The 27,433-nt window shown below is 36.0% G+C and overlaps 2 protein-coding genes across 3 annotated transcripts; both read right to left on the reverse strand.

Moving 5' to 3' along the window:
• Positions 1-117: 117 nt before the first annotated feature.
• On the reverse strand, positions 118-10,739 carry LOC120626868 (protein Peter pan). Its single transcript, XM_039894649.1, has 10 exons — positions 10,440-10,739; positions 9,315-9,467; positions 9,065-9,235; positions 7,757-7,879; positions 6,685-6,746; positions 5,580-5,730; positions 4,728-4,828; positions 4,273-4,401; positions 1,754-1,857; positions 118-622 (listed from the first exon to the last, which is right to left on the reverse strand). Exons 1-10 carry the CDS (start codon positions 10,623-10,625, stop codon positions 189-191), a joined length of 1,614 nt encoding a protein of 537 aa, XP_039750583.1. The 5' UTR covers positions 10,626-10,739; the 3' UTR covers positions 118-188.
• A 563-nt stretch (positions 10,740-11,302) lies between these two features.
• LOC120626869 (elongin-B) lies at positions 11,303-27,050 on the reverse strand. Of its 2 annotated transcripts, none has more exons than XM_039894651.1 (5): positions 26,995-27,050; positions 26,789-26,882; positions 25,588-25,732; positions 22,894-22,996; positions 11,303-18,984 (listed from the first exon to the last, which is right to left on the reverse strand). In XM_039894651.1, exons 1-5 carry the CDS (start codon positions 26,995-26,997, stop codon positions 18,973-18,975), a joined length of 357 nt encoding a protein of 118 aa, XP_039750585.1. In that variant the 5' UTR covers positions 26,998-27,050; the 3' UTR covers positions 11,303-18,972. The 2 variants fall into 2 exon arrangements, with proteins under 2 accessions (XP_039750585.1, XP_039750584.1); XM_039894650.1 differs by having other exon boundaries at positions 11,303-18,987.
• Positions 27,051-27,433: the final 383 nt, after the last annotated feature.

Here is a 27,433-nt window from a genome sequence, read left to right on the forward strand (position 1 = left end):
AATTAAAAACTCTACGTGTTGACGGAATTGTCAATCGCATAAGGATGCCAGAATACCACCAAATGTTATGAACTGTGTAAACTAATTCTACGTTAGATGAAACGTTAAAAAAAAACAAAAAGTCTAAAACATTTATTACACAAAGTAAGCTTAAATTCGAATAATAATAATTGTTGTTACTCTATACATTATTTCTTAGACTTTCCTTTACCTTTTCCTTTGCCTGTTTTACCCTGTTTACTCTTCCCCATTTTGCCCATTTTGTTAAATTTCCCCCCAAACACTTTCTTAGTTTTCCCATTTGATTGGTTATTTCTGTTAAATTTCTTGCCATCTTGATTTTTATTAAAGTTATTTCTTTTGTCATCCCTATTCTGGAAATTTCGTTTTCTGTCATCTTTATTTTGAAACTTCTTTGTTCGGTCATCCCTATTCTGGTAGTTCTTTCCGCCATCTTTTTTGTTCTGGAAGTTTCTTTTCCCCCTTTTGTCATCTTGTCTTGTAGAGTCTTTGTTTTGGTATTTCTTTTTCAACTTGTTGTCTAATCTCATTTTTTTAAAGCCCCTCGCTTCTCCGTCATCGCCGGATTTCCTTTTCCTCGCCGGATTTTGCGTAAAGAGATCTGCAAATTATTTACAAGGTAAAACAATTATTTATAAATCAATTAATTATTTATTTATTTATAAAAAAAAAATTTAAGATTGGTATTGGACATTGGCTACTGGGGTTAACTTTAAATATTAAAAACCAGTCACTAATATCATGGACACTAAACTGACGCGGACATTTGATCCTTGGTGTAAGATGGGATTGCTCACAATTATATTAATTTTGGACTAAAATTAAACTATTCTAACTTCCTAAACTCTCCTAAATTCTTTTTCTTTTTAAATTAACTTTATCTACCGTGTTTTAGAGCTCAAATTCGTTAACACTTCTACATTACTCTCTTAATGTAAAGTTTATAAAAAAAAAATTTTTTTTTAGTTCGAAGTGAAACTCGATTTAACACCTATTATGCGTCGCTAACATTGTAGGTCTTATCTACCGCATAAAATTTAAAACGTTAATAGAAATCAGTAAGTAAGTAACAAGGATATTTGCGACTCTAATGCGCATAACGTTTGCCTCATTTATCTTTGAACATTGGGAGAGCGCGCAAATCGTATAGCTATCGCAATCGAGTGTGAATAGATAAAAAAAAAACAAGAAAAAACAGTATCCCTGATTCCTGCCACGGTAGTCAGTCTCCAGAGATTTTCCAACTACGCGGATTGATATAGTGATGATAAAGTGCATAAGTATATGCGCAAACACAGGTGCAATCTCTATTTCCTCTCTCATACTCCGACGGGTATAGAACTAAGGACTTTGTGATCTACAATGAAACATGCTTAACACAGACCAACGGGGCAGCTCACGGTCCATCATCATCATCATATCAACCCACTGCAGGGCACGGGTCCCCAACCACAATGAGAAGAGGTTAAGGCAGTAGCCCACCACACTGGCCCTGTGCGGAGTGGTGGACTCCACACACCTTTCCGAATATTATGGAGAACTCTCGGACATGCAAATTTCCTAACGATGTTTTCCTCACCATTGTAGCAAGTCATATTTGAATTTTTTAAAACGCATATAACTTAAAGTTACCGGTGTTGGGATTCGAACTCGGCCCACCGATAGCGAAGTTCCTACCCATTTTATCTAGTTTTCGAAAGTTCGCGGTTAATACGTGTATATTCGCAATGACCTTGTTCGGGCTCCGCGCCGACCTCGTCCCGGTAGTACTGCGCGTCGTTGTCCTGCTCCATGTCGGACGCGTTGTGTGACTCCGCGGCCGCCAGCTCCATCAACCTGAACAACAATTAATAAATCATATTTTTTTACTCCCATGCTTTGAATCCTCTATAAGATATTCCGAAACAGTTAGCTTATTCCCAACATTAAAACACCCAATTTCCTAATAACCATGATATCATCCAAACGGATGATATAATGTTATACTGAATCAAATAATAACCCTTTTTTATTTTTCTTTCTGAAGCCACAGTAATACTGAATACTGCTCGATGGGTGGTATGTAGATGAATTTGAAAAAAAACATTGTCAAACGACCCACAGTCGCAGGACTGGTGAATACAAGCCAGATCGAGTAGTATGTCTCACTATACCTTTCCAAATTAAGTACAGAAAAGCATTTTGTAGTTTTATTATAAAGGATTACGTTAAACAGATTGTTGGGTCTGAATTATTGCTCTAACCGGGTTGCTTTTTTAATAGTTTCAACTGACAATGTAAGATGGTGATACCAAAAAGAAAGCTCGGCTAAGTTTGAGGGGGTTCTTCTTAGACCAAGCGTACGTAGCTATCAGCATCATTTTACTACTACGTACATATTTTTTATTTAATGCACGCCATAATAATTTAATGTATTTGAAAGGAAATATTTGACCTTGACTTTCAACTTTGTACGAGACGGTAAGGATAGTCTTATAGAGATCCGACGAAGCCGTCTGTACAGATCAATCACATGGGAAGTGTTCTGCGGCTGCGAGAATATGACTCGCAATCCTACTTTTTTTTTTTTTTTTTTTTTTTTAAATCTGCAATCAGTCGCGAGACTATAATCAGATGTGCTGGGTGAGTTATTGGCATTTACAGACGAGGGAGCCATCGCTCAACCGTCCGTCAATTGTCGAGCACATCAGCTCTTTTTAGGCGTTTCATCCGTGGAGCTACTAATAGTGAGCTAGCAAGACGGTTGGGGTGTTTAGCTAGGCGTTCTTTGTGTTTTTTACAGAACCTGCCGATTTCCTCAAATACCGTTGGCATTTCGAGATACTGATAAATCTCGTCGTTGCGTGCGAACCAGGGAGCATCAGTGATTACCCGTAGAATTTTGTTTTGGACCCTTTGGATGCGCATCATGTTAGACTTACTGCAGATACCCCACAGCTGTATGCCGTAAAGCCAGATGGGTTTGAGCATTGCGCAATATACGAGCAATTTGTTATTGAGCCTCAGCGCAGACTGCCGGCCAAGCAGCCAGAGCAAATTTCGGAATCTGGCATTGAGTTCATCTCTTTTGTGATCGATGTGGTATTTCCAGGTCAAGCGCCGGTCCAGACGGAAGCCCAGGTACTTGACACAAGTAGTTGGAGGTAGGTCTTCGCTTCCTAGCTTAACAGGTGGACAATCACCTTTCTTTAATGCAAAGGTGATGTGTTGGGATTTGGATGCACTAGTTTTAATCCGCCATTTGGAAAGCCACACGTGTGTTGCATCGAGCTGTTTTTGAAGGGTGGAACTAGCACGGTTAGCATCTTTATTGCAGGATAGAAAAGCAGCGTCATCGGCAAATGTCGCAATGGTAACATCAGGTGAATGCGGTATATCACTGGTAAAGATGTTGTAAAGGACAGGTCCAAGGACGGACCCCTGGGGCACACCTGCGGAGCAACTGTAGAAGCTGGATCTAGCATCGCGCTGCTTAACTTGAAACATTCTATTTTCCAAATAAGATGCGAGCAACAAAAACATAGAATGTGGTAGAATTTTTTTGATTTTTACCAAAAGTCCTGTCTGTCAAAGGCCTGTTGAACGTCGAGGAATGCTGCCGAGCAATATTCCTTCTTTTCAAGACACTGTCGGATTGTGTGATATACCCTGTGGACTTGCTCGACTGTCGAGTGTTGTTTACGAAAGCCAAACTGGTGGACAGGAATTATGTCGCTTTCATCTAAGGCATTACTCAATCTCGTTAAGAATATCATTTCCCAGACCTTTGAAAGGACAGGAGTCAAACTAATTGGACGATAGGAGCTGGCTTCTTCTTGAGGTTTGCCTGATTTGTGTATCATAATAATTTGGGATACCTTCCAGATGTCAGGAAAATGGTTTAATTGGAAGATACGGTTAAATAGATTAGCCAAGAAAGTTAGGCATTTTTTGGGGAGCTCCTTGAGAATGCGAGGAGTAATCAAGTCGAAACCAGGAGCTTTTGCAGAATCAAGGGAAGCAATAGTATTGTATATCTCTTTAGGTGACGTTGGCTTGAGTGGTAGGCTCATCTGAAGATCTTGGTTCAGTATTTCCTGGATATCGGGGTCGTCTGGACCAGGATTGGGTTGAAATACAGTGTAAAGATGAGCCGCAAAGGCTTCTGCTTTTTCAATGTCAGAACGAGCCCAATCGCAAATCGCAATCCTACTAAAAATGTTATTTATACATGAATAGTAGCATATAGTATCCCTTATTACTAGGTCTCACCTCTGGTTCTCTGTCACATCTTTCTTCTTCTTGATTCCTTCCAGCGCCTTCTGTTTCAATTCTTCTTTTTCCTTCTCTTTGCGCTTGACGTTCTCCGCTTGTTGTGATTTTCGTTTTTCTTTCAAACGTCTAAAAAACAGTAATATTTTATTAAGTGAACTTATATACCTTTGCGCGTTAATCGACCCACAACCAGGTGGACAGGCGACATCAAACTCGTCGCCAGGGAAACAATTGAGCACAACCATCAACATATTTTTTTTTTAGTTAGTATAATTAACGTCTAGCCGTTCTAATTAATAACAAAATACATAAATGCGAGACCCAATGAGGAGGCCAGGCTTACCAAAGAGCTTACGTTACCCCCTCTGCCGAGGATTAAACCGAGAAATAGATGAACCTCTGGGAATAATAATATCGAGTCTTTACCGCCGAATTAGCGGTATATACAGTACCTCTTTTCTTCTCTCTTCTTCTTGATAAGAGCTTTCTGTTCTTCCGTCTTCTCCACCAGCTCGTGGAAGAGAACTTCCCCATCCATCAGACCGTCTTCTACCTACAATACATAAGAATGATTTATTTACATTTACACAATGCTGATTTTTTTACCCACGTCCTTAAATCTACATGACATTTTATTTTGATACAGTGTTTCAATTTTAGAACGAAATTTGTTATGAAGGGCGTGGCTGTCGGTGTTATTACAGACGCATGAGGTTATGAAAATAACTCAAATACTAATACCTCTTTATGAAAATTAAGCTTAATTTGGTATACTCCGCGAAAACCAGGAGAATCAATTCAATTCAATTATTTTATTTGCATAAAACTTGTAGGTATACATGTTTAGTCATACGTATTTACACCATACGTCTGTATGGTGTAATTTATAATTTTACGGCCTCGGAATAGGGGTTCAGATTGCATTTAAAAATGTGGCAGACACATTTTATATTTTACTAGATGTGCCCTGCGGCTTCGCCTTCGCTCGAGTAATTTTGGGAGGCAGCGTACTGCTACATAGTCCACACCTATAGTCATATATGAGATTTTTAGTATTCTTTCCACAACATTTTTTTATCTTACGTATTTTTTTTTTGCAATGAAAAGTATACTATATTATTTCTAATACCTCCAAGAATATGTATAAAAAGTTTCATGAATATCGGTTCAGTAGTTTTCGCGTGAAAGCGTAACAAACAAACTTACATTCACATTTATAACATTAGTAGGGATAGGGATATTTAAGTGTGTAATTTTTTTTTATTATTAATAAAACGCAGAGAAGCCAGGCAATGAGGTGGAACCTTGATGAGCTGTAGCGCAATGCGCGGGCCCAGCTCCACCAGTCGCAGTGCCGAAGTGGTCCGCGCGGCCGCCCCGCGCGCCGCCAGTCGCTGCGGCAACTCCACCTGGTTGCCGTCGTCCTCGAACTCGCTCTCCGACAGCAGCGCGGCCCTGCACCGAGCAATGCCCGTTCACAAACATTCCAAACCTCCGCATTGTTAGATATCATGATTCATTATTAACTAATAAGATATTAATTAGTAACTAATAAGATGGATCAACGTTATGTGGATATACAATGAATATGTTTGTATACTCCTTACCTACAAAGTATGCTTACAAAATACTATTTGTCTATGCCTTGTAAATAGGGATGGGAATGACGTGGATGTAAGATGTTGATCTTTGTACACACTTCGTAATAGTCAGTCAACAGACCACGATTAATTCCTATTCCTACTTAAAATACATAGACAAATAGTAGTTGGTACTCTATAGGTAATGAGTATACAAACATTTTCCCTGTAGATCTACCTAATGTTAATCTATCTGATTAGTTAATAATAAATCATGATATCCAACATTATGCCCAACGAGGCCCGACGGTGTCCACCTCCAATTTCTTTTTAATTTTCATCAAAACACCAATATGTATATTAATAACATATGTATATGCATAATACTAGCTGTTGCCCACGATTGAGCCCGCGATTATTTGGGGTTCTCAAAATAACCCAGTAACCTACTAGGTAATTAACGCTTAAGCTACCATAGGTGTGCAAAATTTCACCAAGATTCAGCCGCTGAGCCGAAACTAAATTAAAGAAAAGATTAAAGCGTACAAACTTAACCTCATTAATTAATACACTTTTATTGTACAACACAGAGAAAATTGCAAATACAATAGAACTACACACAGGTACAATTTGGTGCCTGACTGTTACATAGCACTAACAAACCAAAGAAAGAAAAATAATCTAGTTACCGACCATAATACCTAACCTACAAATATACACGCTCGGACTTACAAAGTTCACCCTTAAGTCACAACCTCTTGACCCATCACAGGAGTCCAAATAAAACAAATATAAAATCTTTTTATCATTAATGGTTTTGGATACTTACTTATCAAAGAATTCTGACATATCCTTGCATCGATTGAGATTTGGTATTTTTCCTTGCACCATCTGTAAGGGCATTCATATACAATTTGAAAATAAAAAACTGAAATATTTAGAGGTACGTTATTTACTGTCTCTGAGACTTATCTCTGAAACCGAAACGCTGATAGTTTTAAATAAACCGTGGCCATAATTTTTCATGAAAGAAATCAGATACAGCCATAGCTTAGGTACTATGCGCGTGTCAGTCTTTAATCTTCCATAGGGTTTTATAAATAAACACTTACAATGTTTTGGATTAGTTTGTATGGAAAAATAAATATGTATGTTTCTTTGGATTTAATATTTTTACAGGGTGATTTCTTATGAAATATACTCGTGCACCCTTTAAGTATTTCATAATTCGCTAACTCGTTTATAGTATGTAAATAAATACTCTTTTAATTGCAATGTTTAACCAACAGTGGATAAAACGGTTTCGCGAGAAAACAAATTAAATATAGTTGTAATATATGTAATAAATTAAGTATAGAATGTTATGCATTACTGTTTTCTAAAACATTTTCGTACCTACTTAAATATAGCTTACTTTACCTACATATCAGTACATTTTGTGTTCTGGATTTTTATCTATACATCAAACACACACGTCATTGTGATGCTCTAATATAGCCTACCACCATTAACTAGCACAAAATATATCAACACCCTGATAAAGTAAAAATGGCATTTAAAAACCCACTCTTATATGACTTTCATAATGCGTCAATACAAGTGTAAACATCGTAATTTATTCGTACTATAGCGGTCCCTCGCGACTTAAGTCGTTCAGTTGATTTCACAACACATTACTGACCCCCAAGACACGGGATATACTAGTTTGGGGGTCCAGAGTAAATCCATAAAAGGAGAAAAAAAAAAAACTATTACATCGGTACTGTTGTCATGTTCATGAATTGGGACATGAAATGCAATAAAAAAATATCTGATTGGTTTCCAAGGTCAGCACATTCAAACATCTATACTAACTGTAATATTTTATAATACAAATATAGATTAAATGTTCCAAATATTACCTTTTTTGTTCCCTTATTGAGCCCCACAGGCGTGGCCCTGATGACGTAATGCCGGAGATCGATTAGTTTTGTTGAAGGGTTGTAGTTCATTAAAACGCAGCGTCGGATGTTTTTTAGTTTGACCTTGTTTAAAGAGAAAGACTAGTTAAGTCCTAATGAGTTTTAGGATGAAAAAAAAATTGAGTTTCACTCATCAATTAATATTTAAGTTACGGTTTAATGTAAAAATGCTTTAGTACATAAAATAATACATTGGCTACTGCTCAATGAACTACTTTACAAGTATTTTTAATTGGGTTATGGAGGGTAGAGGTAAGGAGAGTCATCTTATATGGGAGAAAAGTTGAAAAAGTGTCCAGTTGTTGCACTAAATAACAGTTCAAAAATCCTCCACAATGGCGCTGGTGGATGCACAGGGTATGGTATGAATGTAGCAATCGTAGATGAATTGAAGTATGCCGAGTTAAAAAATTTAATGTCATTATCGACTAAAGTAGTTAATTATTGAGAATTTCAACAACTTACGTTGTACAAAATATTGTGGTAAATATAACCTTACAGATTTATTATAACCAAACGTGCGTTTAGAGTGATTTTATTTCGTAAACAGTAAATAGTACGGTATTTATATTTGGCGCTTCTTTTAAGAGTTACCCTGATGCAAATGTGGCGCCATCCTAATTTAATACATTTTGACGACACTTTTTCATATACACAGATGACTCTCCTTACCTCTACCCTCCATAAATTGGGTAGAAAAGGGGAGTTCTTAAAGTAGGAAGGAGAGATATTTGTCATTCTTTTTTTTACTGCATTATTTCAAAGGTGATACGATAATGTTAATAAATGGACTCTCATTCGCTTGTACGCAAATTTTTGATGACGACAAAATTGCTCTTGTTCCTTGCTGGCTTCAATTTCAATGTATCGTGTAAAGTCACAAAACTAGACAGAATGAAATTTTCAAAGTTATAATAAACATACAGACACACCAGACCATTTCAACAAAAAAATGACGGCCGATTAGCACAGTGCGCCCCTGCTCAAGGTTCACTACCTTGCTTTATGAGTCCAAAGCTGTGGGTTTGATTCCCACCACTGGAAAATGTTTGTGGGTGTTTATCCATAAGTATTATTATAAGTTTTTGTGTATAGTATCCTTAAAAATATTTATCAGTCATCTTATTGCCCATAACATAGGCTACACTTACTTTGGGGTTAGATGGTTTGGGGTGTATGTATATATATATATATATATATATATATATATATATATAACTAGCGTACATATAACTATATAGTACTCACTGTAGTGATGTTGATGGTGGGGAACATATTCTGGAACATGGTGGCCATCAGCTTCATGTGCATGCCTTCACCCGAGAAGCTGTTCAGCACTATCAGTGGCGCGCTCTGAAATGCGCGCGAGATGACATACTGCTTGCGGAGAGAAGACACCACATCCCGGGACAAACTATACTGCAAACAAACATGATAAATAAAGTTTTCAAGAAAAAGCAGTTTGCAAACGCACAAGACAAAAAGATTAGTAACTTACATTATGTATTCGGAAAGTAAGCGTGGGGCCTCTGGGCATTCGAGACAGTCTCATGTAGGAGCCCAGCTCGGTCTCCGTGAACAGCATTAGGTGGGATACATGTAAGTACCCAGACACTGACAGGAAGTCTTTTATTGTGTTCTTTTTACGCTCCTGAAATATTTATTATTATTAAATTTTGTAGTTACATTAATAGTTTAAAATATTATATATTTTTTTGTGGGCACAAATTAGCCAACAGAGTTGTAGGCAACCTTTTAAATAAAGTGAGTAGCAGACTTTTTTTTTATATTGCCCTGTAATTGGGCTTTGAGATAATTCATCATTTACTTAATCTATTTCTATGAGGTAAGACAAGATAATGGGTAGAACTAATTAACCTAGCTTAGCAGGATTCTTAACCTATCATTCAAACATGAAAACCATTATGTTGAAACCAAGATTGACATCAATTTCAGTGAACTGCCTATAAAATAACAAATATACAAATATCTAGACAGCCTATCATAGTACAGTAAACAGCTTTGGCTTTCGGAAAAATTAACCTTATACAAAAATAAGATTAAAAACTACTAAGCTGGTTAACTAACCTGGACATCTACAATTAGCTGTATATAAGTGTAATGAAACTAGCACATTCTATCTATCTGTGACGAATTAATAATAATAATAAATAAATAAATATACTACAATACACACAACGCCACCTAGCCCCAAAGTAAGCGTAGCTTGGGTTATGGGTACTAAGATGCCTGATTTATGCTCATCACACAAACATTTTCCATTAGTGAGAATCGAATCCACGGGCTTGGGCTCAGAAAGCAGGGTCGCTGCAAACTGCGCCAATCGGTCGTCAATTATATATTACTACTGTAGTTTTTTTACATTTTTCTAAAAAACTCTTCAGGATGTTATAACTTTGGTCTTTAGAACAGGTACGCAAAGTCTAGGAAATGGAAAGTCAAATATGGAAAGTCTAGGAAAATTTAACATGTTGCCATTGGCACTGGATTGGACAGGAGCTCTGGTTTGACCGCTGTAAGTTTAAAATTTCGGTGCTATTATTGACTGTACAAAATCCACTGATAACTGTTAATATAAGGAAATATCTTCCTACGTACTTACTTTAAGCTGCGACGCTGTGAACGGCTCCATAATCTTCCTAAAGTCTTTAGCTAAGTCCATTAGATCCTTTGAACACTTTCCCCGATGAATTACGAAAGAATGGGGCGCTTTTACTAAATGTTCGGGCTCTAGGGAGCCTTTAGTAGCCGTGTTTTTCTTTGCACATTTTCCTTTTCGTTTACCCATCGTTTTCGATTTTAATTAACAATGTACACCTTAACAGTTGTTCATAAATATTAGATTTAGAGGTTACGGTATTATTGTGGAAAACACGCTCGAAACCTGTCAAGTGTCAACTGTCAATGTCACAGATTAGTAATTGTCAATGTCACACCTAAAAGACGGAAAACTTATAATAAATCATAGAAAATTTAAAATACTTATTTAAAATACTGAGGAAACATAAATGTATATGTCTATTGGAATACTAAGAAAATGAGTACGCATCAAAAGTGCCACCTATGGGCCTACTTGAATAAAGATATTTTTGACTTTGACTATAGCACCACAGATGATATTTATATATATTAAAAATCATCCAATAATCACTTGTTTGATGATTTCCTGAGTAAAGCTCAGATTGACTGACTTCTTCTGTCGTAGCTTCAGCTTAGGCTGAGATTTAGTGTAGGTTCTTAGGCTTTACTCAATCATATGAAACATAAATACGCTATGTTTTCTCATACTTTTCCAACAGATAACAGACAGTTCCTTTTAAATTTACGAACGAGACAAAGCACTTAACTGCTCCAACGCTACAGCCTGTGTATTATTACGGTGGAAAGAGAATATGATCTCTAAGCTTTACTGTGACCCTTCACCACGCGTCTAACCTTTTTATAAGGTAAATAAAAAAGACACAAAACAAATCAAAACAGTTTTATTGCCTGCCAGTTCTTTCCAATTTTTACGCTTACTCGTGAAATACTACATAATACAATATTTTCGAAGAATCATTACATGTTGTTAACATTAAATTATTCTTAATAATCATGACTGCATGTTTAATTTATAAAACTAAATAATTATATACAAAAACCCATAAATAATGAACTTAATAAGTGGTTAGGGTTGTCATATCAATTGTTATCTTTACCTACTAATAATAAACTTATAGTTGTTTCTTGTGTAAGATAAATTAGTCGTGCGTTGTAGTAGCATCAATGTACAGTTGTGCAAGATGCTTTTAGGACTATCCTTTTTCTTCTTTTGAATTATGGCTTTTCGTAGTGCCAAAACAGCACAATGTACTTTACCAGTGTCAAGTAGCTTGGAAAAGGCACGAACTAGAGTGATCAGTAAAGAAAAAAAAAATCTATCTCATAACCTCATCCTGCAACAGCAGTTGCTAGTAAAATTAACGCATGAAGTGTAGTGTAGTGTAGTTACTATCCTTGAAAAGAGTACATTCAGTTGGCAACCCTAACTTTCATATTTTCGCAGTACTCCATAATTAACATAATAATAATATAATAATAATGTTTTCCAGCAGTCAGTGGCGTTCAGTGTGTTCAATCAGGTTAAGCAGTATTCAGAAAGGTGATATAAAATGGTAAAAAATAATTATATTTATATTTAAAAAAACTTAGAAGGTAGAAAGTGTTTAAATTAAGCAAACGCCACTGACTACTACTGACGGTAGCTGAGTAAGAGTATCCAGTAACGTTATAGATCACAGCGCATCTCAGCGATAGACAATAATCTGATTGGTGGAAAAATGTCAACATAAGAATAACTAATGCAGCTGTGGAATAACTTAAATCAGAATAAAAAAGATGGTTACCATAGTTGTTCTAAGAATCAAACTTAAAAGTAGGTAACTACCTAGTACGATGGTATGGTAAATATAATATTATTTTTTTAATTAAGGATTAACCATCAAGTGTTTAACAGTTCAAAGATTATAGTGCCTTCTCTCGCTAAGGATCTCAATTCGCAATAATTGAATGTAGACATATTGTCTGGTACTAGATGTCATCGCAGTCGATAAGATTAAAAAAAAAGTAACATGTCAAAAACATGTCAAATCTGAAAGGAATTTGCAGGATTTAAATCTGTCAGTTTAGAAAATCATAAAATATCATTACGGCAGAGTAAAAGGAGTTTGCGTCGCAGCGAAATATTTCATTCTTTACCATGGACTAAATATTTTTCAATGAACAAATATAATGGCACCGAGTCATTGGTGCGTAAAAGAGTACGATATTAAGTACTAGCCTCGCAAAGCCTGCGTAAAAGAGTACGATATAAAGTACTAGCCTCGCAAAGCCTGCGTAAAAGAGTACGATATAAAGTACTAGCCTCGCAAAGCCTGCGTAAAAGAGTACGATATAAAGTACTAGCCTCGCAAAGCCTCAGGGTTGCCAAAATTATAGCAGCTCTTGTAATCTCGTATTCATGGGTTTTATACAGTACAAAGTTGTTAAGTTTGCTCCTTTTAGCTATTAACCGTTCTTACAAGGTTATATCGAGTGACTAAATGTCAAAAATAATTAGTCCATTCATGGTCTGTGGTATAATCATTACTCTGAGAGGTACTGCGTTTTTTGTTTTCGAACTGTAAAAAAAATTTAGTTTGGCAACCTTTAATAAAAACTTCTTTATTTAGTTATTCTTATGCCCTGCTATGCTACTACACTAGACGTAAAAGTACGTTTAAGAAAGTTACTTCCAATGAACAAAATAATGAAAATAATAAGAATCCTTGAACTCTACCGGGGTTTATTTAATTTCTCTAAGCTATAGTGCATTGACGTGCAATTTGAAAAATGGTCCTAACACTATTATTAATTTAAAATTAGGAAAGAAAGAACATTCTATTTGGTAACGAGTTATTAATTTTTTTTAAATATCATTAGCTGTTTATTAGCTAGCCACACACCAAAATTGACGTGATTTAAAATAAAATTACAATATTTTATGAGTTAATTAGTGTACCAAATCCGTTGCACACTAAAGGTGGTTTTATTTTAAACTAAATTTGATTTATTTATTTAAAATTCAAAATCAAGTCTTCCTATTTAGACAAATGTTAGGTGATATTTTAGAAAAAGCTTATTCAAGCACACCCAAGGAAAATCTGTGTTTTTACTTTTCTAAGAATTTGAAAGTTTAAAAAAGAAATAATTATGACTACATTCACTATAACTTGTTCCCTCTTCTATATTATAAAGGGAAACAAGTTATGGTAAATTTACTATGGTCGGAAGTTATAGTTCTTTTAAATGGTATATACAAGAAATATTTAACTAAGGCGCGAAATAATAAATTCAGCTTAGAAAGGTGAACATCATTCTCTTGAACTAGGTATGAACTTCATTGAAACAAAAAAATAAAGAATGCTTTAAGATTCTGGAACTTTCTAGTAACTACAATATAAAAAGCCCCTATAATACCCTATTAAATTAGCTATTTCCTAAAGGCAATATCAAATTGCACTTTTAAAAGTATACCAAATCTGGCTATATTCGTTTTTTCGTTTAGTTTCCCATCTTAGCCTTAAATAGTTTAAGATATTGTTTAGCTTATTATCTCTGCCTACATTTGTTTCGGAGTATAGTTTCGCATTTTAGTTAATAGAAATTTAGGCTATAGTTGTTTATCTCAATCTAAAGTAATTTAGGCTGGTTTAGTTTAATTTACTACAAAAATCTTGCCATACGTAGGTCCCAACTACAGTTTTTTCTGTATCTAAGGCGAATCTTACGGAAATGGGACTTATATTATTTGTTATTGTTTATAACATTTCTATATGTAATATGAATAACATTCAAACTAAACTTGACAAAACTAATTTAGAGTATACATAGTTAAGTAATCGTGGCAGGATACATGTTTTAATATTAAAGTGCATTTAATTTTTACACATTTAGACTTCCGAGAATGTAAGCTATTCAGTAATTAATTTGAGATAAAAGTCATTAAAAAAATTACTATTGAAACAGCTTATTCTTAACCATTCCATGCAGAAAATCTAGTACCTGAACCGGATGACATAACTTTAATATTTAATTAATTAAAATTATCATATAGGCAGAACGCCCATATCAGGAACAACTCTACATTTTTTTTTGAAAGATTTACAATATAAAGCACATAATACTTGGTTTAATAATGAGTAGAAGTGAATGTAAGGGTTGATGCACACTTATATTAGTTTTAGTCAAATTTAGTAGCTTCGGTCCATTCAAACACCGTTTCGATTTATAAAAAGTTTTATTTGTTCGTAAATAGGACTAGTTACAGAATTTTGAACATAGATTATAACTAATTATTTTGTAATGTTTTTACATCATATAACAGACTAAGACGAGGCAGCAATGCGAGCGAAATTAGAATGATATGACTGAACCGTGAACATACAATAACCAGCAGTATAATGTGCATTAACCCTAAACAGATTTAATAACAATTATTAATGGTTTAACTTAGTTTGGTATCGGAACGCTTGGTATCGAGTACACAATATTGTCAAAGAAAAATTGACTTTATGTCCCCTAAATGAAAGTTGCATTCTGTAATACTTGCATTATATTTTAAAAACGTTTTACTACAGCGTTTGCTGCAAAATGAGCACAGTTAATGTGATCGTTAAGACAAAGGAAAATCTATTTTACACTGGCATTATTATTTTAATTATCAAAGATTATTACGGCCCGTAATACTGACACCGAAACCAAGCTAAGATCAGATTCTCAAGTACAGGCCAGTCTACGCGCCGTATTTACAAAGCAACAAGGTAAGCACAGGTTCTCAAGTAATTAATACGGTTAATTAATTAATGTCGGTTTAATAAAGAGCCTAAGATTGCGAGAGTAGAATCTCACGTTAAGGGTATTTCGTTTCTTTTTCAAAACACAGTAAAGTCGCGAGTAAATTAGTGTTTATTCGCATTGGCTTAGAGCTCACATTAATAGATTATTTATCAGACAGTATTCTTGGAGTAGCATTTGTATGATAAAATACGCACAGAATTTAAGACTATAATAAGAATAACATTAGGTCCTTTTTACTTTGACGGTTTCAATACTTGTATACTCTACGAGCGTGCAGATACCATACAAAAGGTTACTGAATACAAATTACTTTATAATGTGACAAGACATATAGATATTATTTTTTTCTACGCTAATCCTAATTCAGAGAAATTCCACCTAGGTATTTAGTGTGTAACCTATTTGCCAGTGTTATAGTGTTACTCACGCAATATATAAATCGTAGATATGCCTTAAAGAGAAAAGATGTGACTGATTTAAGGTTTAATATCAAACGGTAAGAGCTCCCCACTATTAAATAATGCTAATATATTCACAAAGTTTTTCTTTTAAAGTGAGCTGTTTAAACAAGAAAACTGATTATATAGCGTAAAATTATTTTGCAATTGGGTGAGTTCACGCAGTTCATGGTACTTATGTGTTATTTCAAACATGTTTTATACTATGTCAATGGGTCATTTACGCTCTCTTTAATTTACTAATAGAAGGTTATGTGCATGCTGTGACAGAAACGTTAACAAGTTAAAAACAAGTTAAACTAGCATGTTCAAAGCTTAAAGCTGAGAAATTACACTTTCATCATGAAACTATAGAATAATGAACGGTTTAAGGTCGAAGCGCATTACACAGGACGATGACATTTCGCATATGACACTATGTTGTGTGATTTATTAAAATTGGTATAGCACAATCAATTTGAGAAAGAATTTGGCGTTTGACTACAAACTGCTCGTAAGTAAATGACAAGACTGTATTACATCTTGTGTTAACTTGGATTAGGCGAGGGCTTTTAATCCTACGCAACATCGGAACGGAAACAGTAAATAGCTTGCCAGCGAGGTGTCAATCAGGCGTGGCGAAGCCCACTAAAGAAAGCTTAAAGTTCCTTCTTCTACGATAACTAGATATCAGATATTCCAATGCAAGTGTTAATATTAGGTACTGGAATCACGACTGAAAGCGGCTTAACAATTTTCATTATTCCATCCCATAGTAGCTGTAATCTGTAGCCTAGTAAAAACAATTACGTCATATTGAATCAACGCGTTACTATGGTGTGAATGGATATTATTTAAGACATTTTATTTAATTTATAAATAAGTCACTAAACGTAGCAAATAAAACAACATATACAGATCGATTTTGAGCAGAACTTCAAGAGCTCTGGATACTTTAAAAACGTAAACTTGAAATAAATCGTAGTGGTGGTATCTATTCTGTTTTATAGATAATTCAAACTAAATTGAACTAAACTAAAAGTAAGCCTCACTTTTAAAGAGAACACAGTGAAAATGACACCTAAAATGTCCCTCCTAATTAAGTTTAGTTTAAGCTTATTATAAAATAGAATTGATACAAATTACATACTCGCTAGGACAGTCGTCGAAATTCACGAAAATCGATTAGTGACACTAATCCTATATAAAGACGAGACGCAACAACTAAGTTGCAATAAATACAAGTATCACGATATGGGCCCTATTACGATAAGACACCGTACTGACTGAGGCCTACACTTCATACATGCATAAAAGCACTCACTACAGGCATTTAAGGTAAACTTTATATGTAAAAGCGATTGAAAAGATATTATTTACAACTATATTTCAGTATTCACTGTTGGTAAGTACTTACATGGATTTTTACAATGATGTGCCCGTAATTTTTTATATTTCATAATATTTCGTTTATTTTTTTTATATATTAGCTGTCGAAGTTAAACAATGGTGTCTTAAAGTAACGTGGCAAGTTAAATTAAAAAAAAAAAAACCTGTCGGTTAGCTACAAACCCTTTTGCGTAAAGCGCCACAAAAATGCTACAAATAACAAAATCAGTATCGAGTACGTATGGAGGGATAATACATAAGCTAAACCAGTCATACATAACCCTGGGCCCCCATTTCAATTCTCGTAACCTTCGATCAATAAATAATATTAGAAAGCCAAGAGTCCGTAAAAAATAAGATATCAGCCACGAATTGGGAGTCTATTTTTTGTTTTCTTAAGTGTTTGCGCTTAACGTCTGTTAAAGCAATAGAAGTTACGGAATATCTTATTTAATTAAGCGTAATAGAAGCTTCTTTAAAATCGTCATTGATTTAAGTGACATTTGAAGAAAAATGAGATTTCTTTTGACAATCAATAATTGTTTAAGAAATTTTTTTTTTGTATTTTTACAGATAAACGAAATTTTGACTTTATTTCACTATTCCTTATTATTGCAGAGCTTATTAGATATTATATCTATTATAAAAGTTGTATTCAATATTTTCAAATACTCAACAGAAGCCACAATAACCAGATACTACTTCTGTTACATTTTGTATAGGACTGCATATCTAGTAGATTATTGATCGAAGCCAGTAACGGTAAGTATTGACGTCAAATTTGACAAGTGAATTTCTGTTAAATTTAGCGTCACAATTTGTCATGGACAATGGGGGCACAGGTTCGAAAACGTTAATAGCATTACAATATTAGTGAACAAAAAATATCCCCTCCACAACTGACCCACTATATGGGACCGTGGAAATCACTATAAATAAAAAGGTCCAGTCGGAAATCAATTTATATTCCATTTATATCGATAACACTAACCAAAAAAATATACTTTTAATTATATAAATATAGTAACGCGAAATTTTAACGGAAAAAGTATATTTCGACTACATTAAAATATTACCTGTAAATGATTTAAAATTTAATATTCCTTAAAATTTCGCGTGGTATATAAATAGTTCATATTACAGGGTATTTTTAACTTACTTCCTGACATACGTTAAATGTTATATTTGTTTGAGACTTAGCACGGTCCCTTATAGTGGGCGAAGACCCTTAAATTTAATCGTGTTATATAATTTCTGGACCTGGATGTTTAATATCGAACACAAATTAAAAAAACAATTAACAAAATATGTTCATATGCAATAATTAATTAAAATATCTGCACCAATCGTTTGGTTCAGTGGTCGGTAAACTGTGGTTCTTTATGAGCGGCTGTTAGCCATTATTTCGAGGTTAATGAGTAAAATATGTTTATAATATTATCCGCGTTTGCTGTGAAGAGTGATCATCATCATACCTTGCCTATTAATGTCACACTTTTCAAGTGTCAAATTTTTTTGAACATGTATTGAAAACATTTCAAACAATTGCTATAAGTTATAATAAAAAAAATATATATAAAAAGCAATGCTATATAAAGACAAATATTTATCTGCAGTTTTAACTGGCTGTCATAATCCACAAATATTTTACAATGCATTAGTGATTTGTATTTGGGAATTTTGCTTTTCATGCGAGCCTATGTACACTTCGGTCTTGCATAGAGCCTCATGAAATGACTATAACATACTTTTAGCATATAGATTGCGTTATGATGAGAAGAACATAGCAAAAAAGCCAAAACAATATTAGCGTATGACCACTGGAACAGCTTGCCGACCACTGATTTAGGTGAAGGGTAGTTCGATGAACTAAAATTCGTTTTCGACACGAAGTTGGCAATCGTGACAAGTTGTGTTGTATCACGGGGCTGTTTAGTGCTGGTCCATCTGGAAAAACAAAGAATAAAACAAAACGGAGGACATGATGGATTTTAATACTCATACTGGCGGACCCGGCATGTACCATTGGATCCGATAGGTGGCGCTGCTTTAACAGGCAGCACCTGTTAGAGCAGCGCCACCTATCGGTGTGTATAAACACAATATTTAAATGTACAAATAAAATTTCAAAATCAAAGTCAAAAATATCTGTATTCAAGTGGGCCCATAGGTGGCACTTTTGATGCGTACATTACATGAGAATAACACGGTAGTGAGATGATGGCGATAACCACATTCGTAAACTTAAAACTAAAGCTACGAGGGTTCAAAACGGGTCCTGGTCTAAGAAGAAGCCCACAACGAACTTCGCCGGGTGTTTTTTTTTATCATCATCTCACATTGTCATTTAAAATTATTAGCAACCTGGTTGGAGCAATAATTCACACCCAAGCTTTTTTATCGATTACGTAGTCCCTTATAACTAATAATAGGACTTTTCTATAAGACTTTTCCTACAAATCGGTCCAGTTGATTAGGATCAGTTGGGTGACACGCACACGTTATTCTATCTATAGATTATGCTGCATAATCTTAATGTTATACGATGCGCATCAGCGCACGATCTGACAATGTGAACCGCCAAACTGCTGACAATTGTTTCAAACGGTAAGGTTACGTTAAAAGAGATTTTTAATGAGCAAATTTTTGTATTTCCAGGAAGTATTAGAAAAATTAAAAAATATATATTTTTTTTTTTTTTTTTTTTATTAACGATAGGCCAGCGTTTGACGACAATCATGCCCGTTAGAAAGCAATGATGAGGTCTAGGTTGGAGCACGCTTGCCTAGAAAAAGCCTATTCACTCTAGCCTTGAAGGTACCTAAATTATACGTGGCAGGAAACACAGTTACCGGGAGGGCGTTCCACATCTTAGCGGCACGTATCAGAAACGTGGATAAAAAACGTTTCGTGCGTGTTGATGGGATATCAACCACATAAGGATGCCACCGCTCTCGGTGTCTCGCTGTTCTGTGGTAAAACGGGGAAGGGGGAACAAGATTGTGAAGTTCCTGAGCACACTCACCGAAGTATATCCGGTAAAAAACCGATAAACAGGCAACATTGCGTCGGTGCTGGAGACTATGTAGTTTCGCCTGCGTTAACGAATTGTCGCCTATAATTCTCCTGGCGCGACGATCCACCGAATCCAAAGCTTCAAGTTGGTACTTGGCAGAGCCACCCCACAGGTGACTACAGTACTCCATGCAGGTTCGCACTTGAGCCTGGTACAGTGCGAGGCGTTGACCTGGCGTGAAGTACCGCCTAACCTTATTGAGGATACCAAGTTTTTTAGCTGCCACTTTGGCTTTGGACTCGATGCATTTGCCAAAATTGAGATTGGATGAGATGTTGACACCCAAGAGCTCAATATGGTCGCTAATTGGTACGGATACACCCCGGAAAGTGGGAGCCAAGGTGAAAGGGCTCTTTTTTGCGGAAAATAAACACGACTGCGTCTTGGCAGCATTGAACTTAACCAAATTGGCGTCACCCCAATCAGACACCTCTTTTAGAGTCAAGTTAATACGCTCCACCAAGGACTCTCTATGCTCAAGGATATCATTAGCACTGGCCCTAGGGCTGGACAAGTACCTCTCCGTAACGGTGCTGTCATCAGCGTACCCAAAAAGATTGGGATTCAAAAGATCGTTGATGTGTAGCAGAAAGAGAGTAGCGGAGAGGACAGATCCCTGAGGAACACCGGCATTGACAGCCATGAGGTTAGAAGAGTGGCCATCGACAACCACTCGAAAAGACCGTTCCCTCAAAAAATCAGATATCCAGCTGCAAAGGCCAGCAGGTATTCCGTAAGCAGAAAGCTTACTGAGAAGGCCGCCGTGCCAGACCCGATCAAAAGCCTTGGAGATATCCAGAGAGACAGCAAGTGCCTCACCGTGTTTCTCAATGGCTTCGCCCCATGTATGAGTGGCATACACTAGAAGATCACCAGTAGACCGGTTCTTACGGAAACCATACTGTCGGTCTGATATAAGATCGTTTCCTTCTAGGTATGAGAGGAGCTTGTTATTGAGTACACGTTCCATAGTTTTACAGAGTATGGACGTGATGGCAATAGGTCTGTAATTGGCCGGGTCCGCACGACTACCTTTCTTGGGTACTGGCTGCACATTCGCAATCTTCCAAGATTTTGGGACTTGAGCAGAATTTAGAGAGAGTCGAAACAAGCGTGTCAGCACAGGAGACAACTCAGGAGCACAGTTCCGCAGGACAACTGCAGATATACCATCTGGGCCACTGGCTTTACTCACGTCAAGGTTGCGAAGTGCTTTTAAGACCTCGTGCTGGTGTATATGGATCTCAGACATGACTGAGTCGCACGGTAGAAGGCGCGGTGGGGGGGTACTTCCAGCATCCAGACGCGAGTTTTCCGCAAACAGAGATGCAAGGAGATTTGCTTTTTCTGCTGCAGACACTGCCAATGACCCGTCAGGTTTCTGCAAGGGCGGCAGCGAAGAACGACAAAAGTTTGCCTCGACCGACTTCGCGAGTGACCAGAAAGCTTTACTACCACTGGGAAGAGCAGCTAGTTTGCGTCCAATGCGATTGGTGCGGCCGAAGCGAGACTTTTTGAGGACCCGCTTGTAGGATTTGGCGGCAATATTGAATTCTTTTTTCTTATCCCTGACGTCCAAAGCCTTATGAGCACGAGCATCCGCCCAAGCTACAAACGCAGACTGTTTTCGTGCCTCTGCACTGGCACATTCAGCGTTGTACCACGGGGGAGTTTTGCCAGCTAGTGATACGTCAGAGAATGGTATGAAGAACTCCATTGCCTGACGTATCACGCCTGATATAGCTTTCTCACAGCTCGAAGGGTCTTTGGAAGAGAAACAAATTTGCCGCCAAGGATAGGATGCAAAGAAATGACGCATCTCATCCCAATCTGCCAACCTGTATCGCCACACTCGTCTCTTAACAGTGGAATCAGAGGCGGGAGGGTAGTAGTTTGATACAGACTTCACCAGACAGTGGTCGGAAGTACCTAAGGGAGCTGAAACCGACACCGAAAAACTGTCTGGGTCGGTTGTTAGCAGAAGGTCCAAACAATTGGGTGTATGACCGTTAACATCAGGTATCCGCGTGGCTACGTGAACGAGCTGAGAGAGATCTAACGATAATGCAAATTTGCGCGCCTCTCTCCCAGCATGATCGGTTTTCTGGTACGGGTATAGCCACTCTTGGTGGTGGGCATTAAAATCCCCCAGAAATACAAGCCTAGCAGTCGGATACCGACGCTGAACGGTATCTGCCCTTTCGCAGAGATAGTTGAACAGCTGAGTGGTCTCCCGGTCGCCGCTATGCGAACGATATATATTGATGAAATCGGTAAAGTCGGTAGTGAAATAGGGATTCCTTTTCATATATGACTAGTTCTGTTCAGTAGACCATGGTGGACAAACATGGTAACACTGGAATTATATATAATAGATTTATTATAACGAAAGTGTGTTTTTTGTTCCTGCACAAATCTTGATGAAATTTGGAGGAATTAAATCAACTGAAAGACAGCCGGTTTACATAAGGCCGAAAAGAAAAACAGATTTTGTCTCAATTTGGCATAGATAGCTTCCATAAATAAACTAAGTAAATAAAATTTTGACTACACTAATAATAGTTAAAGATAATACCCGTAAAAAATAGTATAGTAATACTGTTATGAGGATTTCCGTTCTTCAATTCTGAAATTCTTTGCCATTTCTCGATTAGCATTTCAATAGAAGCAACTTATAGTCACTACCCATTGTTACAGATATCGTACACTCAAAAAATACTTTGGGAATGAAATACTTTAAAACACAAAAAGTAAAAATAAATAAATGATCAATTTACCTGTTCCTGTCCGTTGGTTTCCTGAGACTTCATCACGTCTGGGAGGTCGGGTGGTGAGGAGTATGGGGTCAACTCCAGAGCCTCGAATTCACCATTCTCTTTTCTGGAATGAAAACATTTGTTTTTTTACAGAAAGTTTTTGACAGTCGCTTGTCTATGAGATGTCTATTGGTGTAAGTTAAGGCATCTTAAAGAATGATGAAGCGGTGATGAGCCCAGTGGGTAGGGGCTCGACTTGACTTTCGGGAGGGCGAGTTCGAATCACAGTACGTACTTCTAAGTTTTACAGTTATGTGCGTTTTAAGTTGTTAATACAGTACAGGGTAGTTTGACGAGGGGGCCGATTTCGAATCCCAGCACGCAACTCTATTTTTTCAAAGTTATGTGTGTTTTAAGTAATTAAAATATCACTTGCTTCAACGGTGAAGGAAAACATCGTTAGGAAACCCGATCCCTGAGAGTTCTCCATAATGTTCTCAAAGGTTTGTGATGTAGTGTTTTTGCGAATACAATAATATACATTATATATACAATACACAAACGTACATTGTACACGCAATATACTGTCTCGAGCGCACCGCGTTAGTTACACGTGAGCTTAGGCGAGAGTGGACGCGTCTTATAAACTTGGCGAGCCTTTGCTACACTATCCAATACAACATAGCAGACAATACAGTGGAGTCCACCAATCGGCACTGGGCCAGCGTGGTGGACTACGACCTTAACCCCTTCTCATTGTGGGAATCTCAGCCCGTGCATTGCAGTGGGTAATGTGTTGATATTATGATGGATGATGACAACGTACATGAGGAGAAAAAGGTTGGTCTTGAAGTATCAAAGTCAGTTTTAGAGAAGTGAAGGTGAAGAACAATTTATAAATAGATGCATAATCTCTTTGTCATAACTAGCTATCACACGCAACTTAATGATAAGTTCACCATACAAACTTTGTTCCGCTATTCTAAACATTATACCTCGATCCACCCGCCCGCCTGCCTTCAGAAACATTTACACATTCTAGAAACTGTAATTTTATCGATTTCTCATAAGGGTATGGGGGTTTTCGTAAAAAAGCTTTCTGTCTACTTTGCAAAGTTATACAGCCTATAGCTTCCGCAAGAATTGGGCTACTGAATGCAAATTTATTTTAAATCAAATCTGACTGGTAGTTTCAGAGATTAGTATGTTCAAACAAACAGAAAAACAAACACGTTTCAGCGTTATTATTAGTACAGCTTTATAGATAAATAGATTAGAGGGAGTTTTAAGTAAATAAAATTGTGTTACAGTAGCAGAACATTATAATAATCTAATCTAAAACATATTTTTTATCAATGCACTTTGGGCCGGAACTTACAACATTTAAGTATCTGGATTAATACAATCTGTTGCTATGTGTTATAATTGTGAATAATTGCAGCATGTTAGGTAAATAAATAAATAAATGTTAGGTATTTACTATTAAATAAATTTTAAAAAGGTGTTTCTCTTGACTAACAAGTGCCTGCGCAACATTTTTGGTATCTTTCGGCATGAAAAAATTTCCAATTAAGGGCCCTCGTTAAGGAAAACCCCATCGTTGACCAAATACGACGTAGAAAATGGAACTGGATAGGTCACGTTGTACGCCAAACATCCAGTGTCCAACAAGAAGCATTTCAATGGCAGTCTCTGAAAGTGTACATGAAGGCTTCAACTTTGTCGTGGACCACAATTGAGTCTGCAGCTCAGGATAGGTCTGGATGGAAAAAAGAAGTCTTGGCCTATGCACCACTAGGTGTTGAAGGACTCAAAGAAGAAGACGAAGAGAGAACATGTTTTGGCGTTTTTTCAGCTTGAATGTATAGTTTGTAGTGTAATGTTAAATACCCTATTATAACCTTAATCAAGAATTGGGCTATCAAATGCAAAACCAGAGGAGGTACCAGAGATTAGTACATTCATACAAATTCTTAAGCTTTATGTTGTACCTATACTAGATTAGGATATAGATTATGCTTAAGAATGTATCATAATTGTCAAATCATAACTGTAAAATCAGGGCCCTATTTGATTTTCTACTAAGATATTGTAACAGAGTACATCAAGTTATAGTTTAGCAATCAATTGCAAAAGATAAAGTTTAAGCCAACAGCGGTTCTTATTTCAAATCATCTAACATGTATATTGAGTCAGTTACAGATGTACATTACAAAAATATTAGTTAATTTGTCTGCATAATTTAGGAACTTAGCTAAACTTATATTCAATATGTCAATTTGTTGGTGCTGAGCAATCATATTATTAAGAAACAAGATCACTCAAAATGTTGGAGCATTTTGAGCATAGTGCGTAAATAACAAATCAAGTGAAAATAGTGGTAATCTTCTAATCTTACTTATTTTATAAATGCAAATGTGCATTTTTTAGAGCAGAGTTAGTTGAAAGGACAAGGAGTAAAATAGGCCACTTTTTATCCTAAGAATACAAACAGTTCCATGGGATTTGTAAAAAAAAATAATAAAGTAGGAATGAAGAATGTGAGCAATAGAAAAAGTAAACAAAAATTCCATGGGATTTGTACAAAACAATAATAAAGTAGGAATGAAGAATGTGAGCAACAGAAAAAGTAAGCAAAAGTTCCATGGGATTTGTACAAAACAATAATAAAGAAGGAATGAAGAATGTGAGCAACAGAAAAAGTAAACAGTATACCTTAAAGCAAGTCCGATCGGGGCAGGACACTGTGCTTTAGCTGTGGCTGAGGTCAGACCATACTCAGACAGCGTCTTCTCATCTTCCATTAGCTGGCTATCTTTGTTAAAAAGCATCTGACTAGCTGGAGCCACCTTCAAGATACCTGATGTTAAGCAAATATAAACACCTTTAATTTGTTTACGTTCAAAGTAAAGTAAAGATATAATCAATAAATAAAATTTTAAACATGTCACATACATCTTGTGATATTGATTTATATTATCCTATATCGAGTACTTTAAGAATGTCAGTCCAACAGAGCAGAGCCAAGAAACTGATAAATATTAACCAATAGGATTGCACAAAATATCCGCTCCTCTAAGTGGTCAGGGACTTGCAAGCTAGTTTAAAAATTCATGTAAAACTAGTAAGCAGAGCAGTGAAACGTGGCGGAGCTCAAAATAACTCATCGCATACTTGCTGCCTAGCTCAGCATATTGTAAAACACAGCAACGCCACTCCGTATTACTTTCCCACTTTGCTCCGCTGTCTCACTCCACTCCAATGGACTGGCAGCCTAAATAACTAATAGGGAGGTCGGAAAATTTAAACTATAACCCTCTTTTTCTATTGACTATATTCAGTACCTTTATTCTGTAACTATTAAATGTTGGAATGTGTTTAAACTCTGCATACCTAACTACTGTTTATCAATACAAGTGTAAATCATTTAAGTGTATAAGATAAGTTAAAATATACTTTATGAACCCATGAAGGTTTGCAGGGATAGTGAAAACCTTTGTGGGTCAAAACACTCTTGTGGATTGATAAATCCGCTAGATATTCCTTTTGTTATTGCTATCACATACCATCAACTTACACTAATTCAAATTAGAAAAATAATATTGCAATTCAATTGAAAGCTTTAATATAATTTGAGTAATCCTGTGTATTAATTATCGAAAAACTATGCGTATAATTTATCATGACTTAATTTAAAAAGAGCTTTGATTTCAGAGAAATGAATTTTTTATAAAAGAAAGATAAGCAGATACCTTTAAATGTGCAAATAATTTTATATAGCCTAGTAGTAATGTACGGATATTTCTTCTAAATTACGGCATTATTTTGAAAAACAACGTACCAAGTGATTATTGCCGTCAGACAAAGTAATAAGACTAAAAATAGATTTTACAAATTTCGTATAAACCAGACTCACCCTCAATCATTTTCTTCAATTCCAGAACAGTCGTTGTATCCTTGGCGTCTGTGAAGATGGTTAACTTTTTTCGCCTAATCATTAGAAAGACGTCCTAAAACAAAATTTACTTTGAGGTTACAACTTAAACAACTAAACCGCGCCCGCCTTAGTACGAATACTAGAAAAAGAACTATTAACGCATTAGACATAAGAAAAAGACTTACCATTTTTATATTATGATTAAAAACTATAAACTATTTGTTTAAATATAAAAAACGCTTCAAAGCGTACGAAGCGAAATTAAATATTGAAATTGAATGACAGCTGGCGCATAGACAATATACAGAAACACACACAGACAAGAAAGTCGATTTTGCCAAAACGATGACTAATCGCAATATAAAATCCTGAACGACATGATAAAGAGGATACATTAATCAAACAGGCACTGTCTTCATGGGCAGTTCCGTCCTATGTTTTTGTATTTAGTTTTTAAATCTTTTTATTTTTTGGTCATTTCGTCATGTTACAAAAGTAGTAGCTGGCCGAGGTTAGGAAAGAAGTATATTCTTCTTTCTTTCAGTCAAGTTTGACAAAGAACTTAAGAAGCTACTCTTTGGTCTATGGTTCAGAGAAGGATTTTGTAAAATAGAGTTTGTATCA

The sequence above is a fragment of the Pararge aegeria genome, chromosome 10, assembly GCF_905163445.1.
Source record: "Pararge aegeria chromosome 10, ilParAegt1.1, whole genome shotgun sequence".
In the NCBI taxonomy this organism is placed as follows: domain Eukaryota; kingdom Metazoa; phylum Arthropoda; class Insecta; order Lepidoptera; family Nymphalidae; genus Pararge; species Pararge aegeria.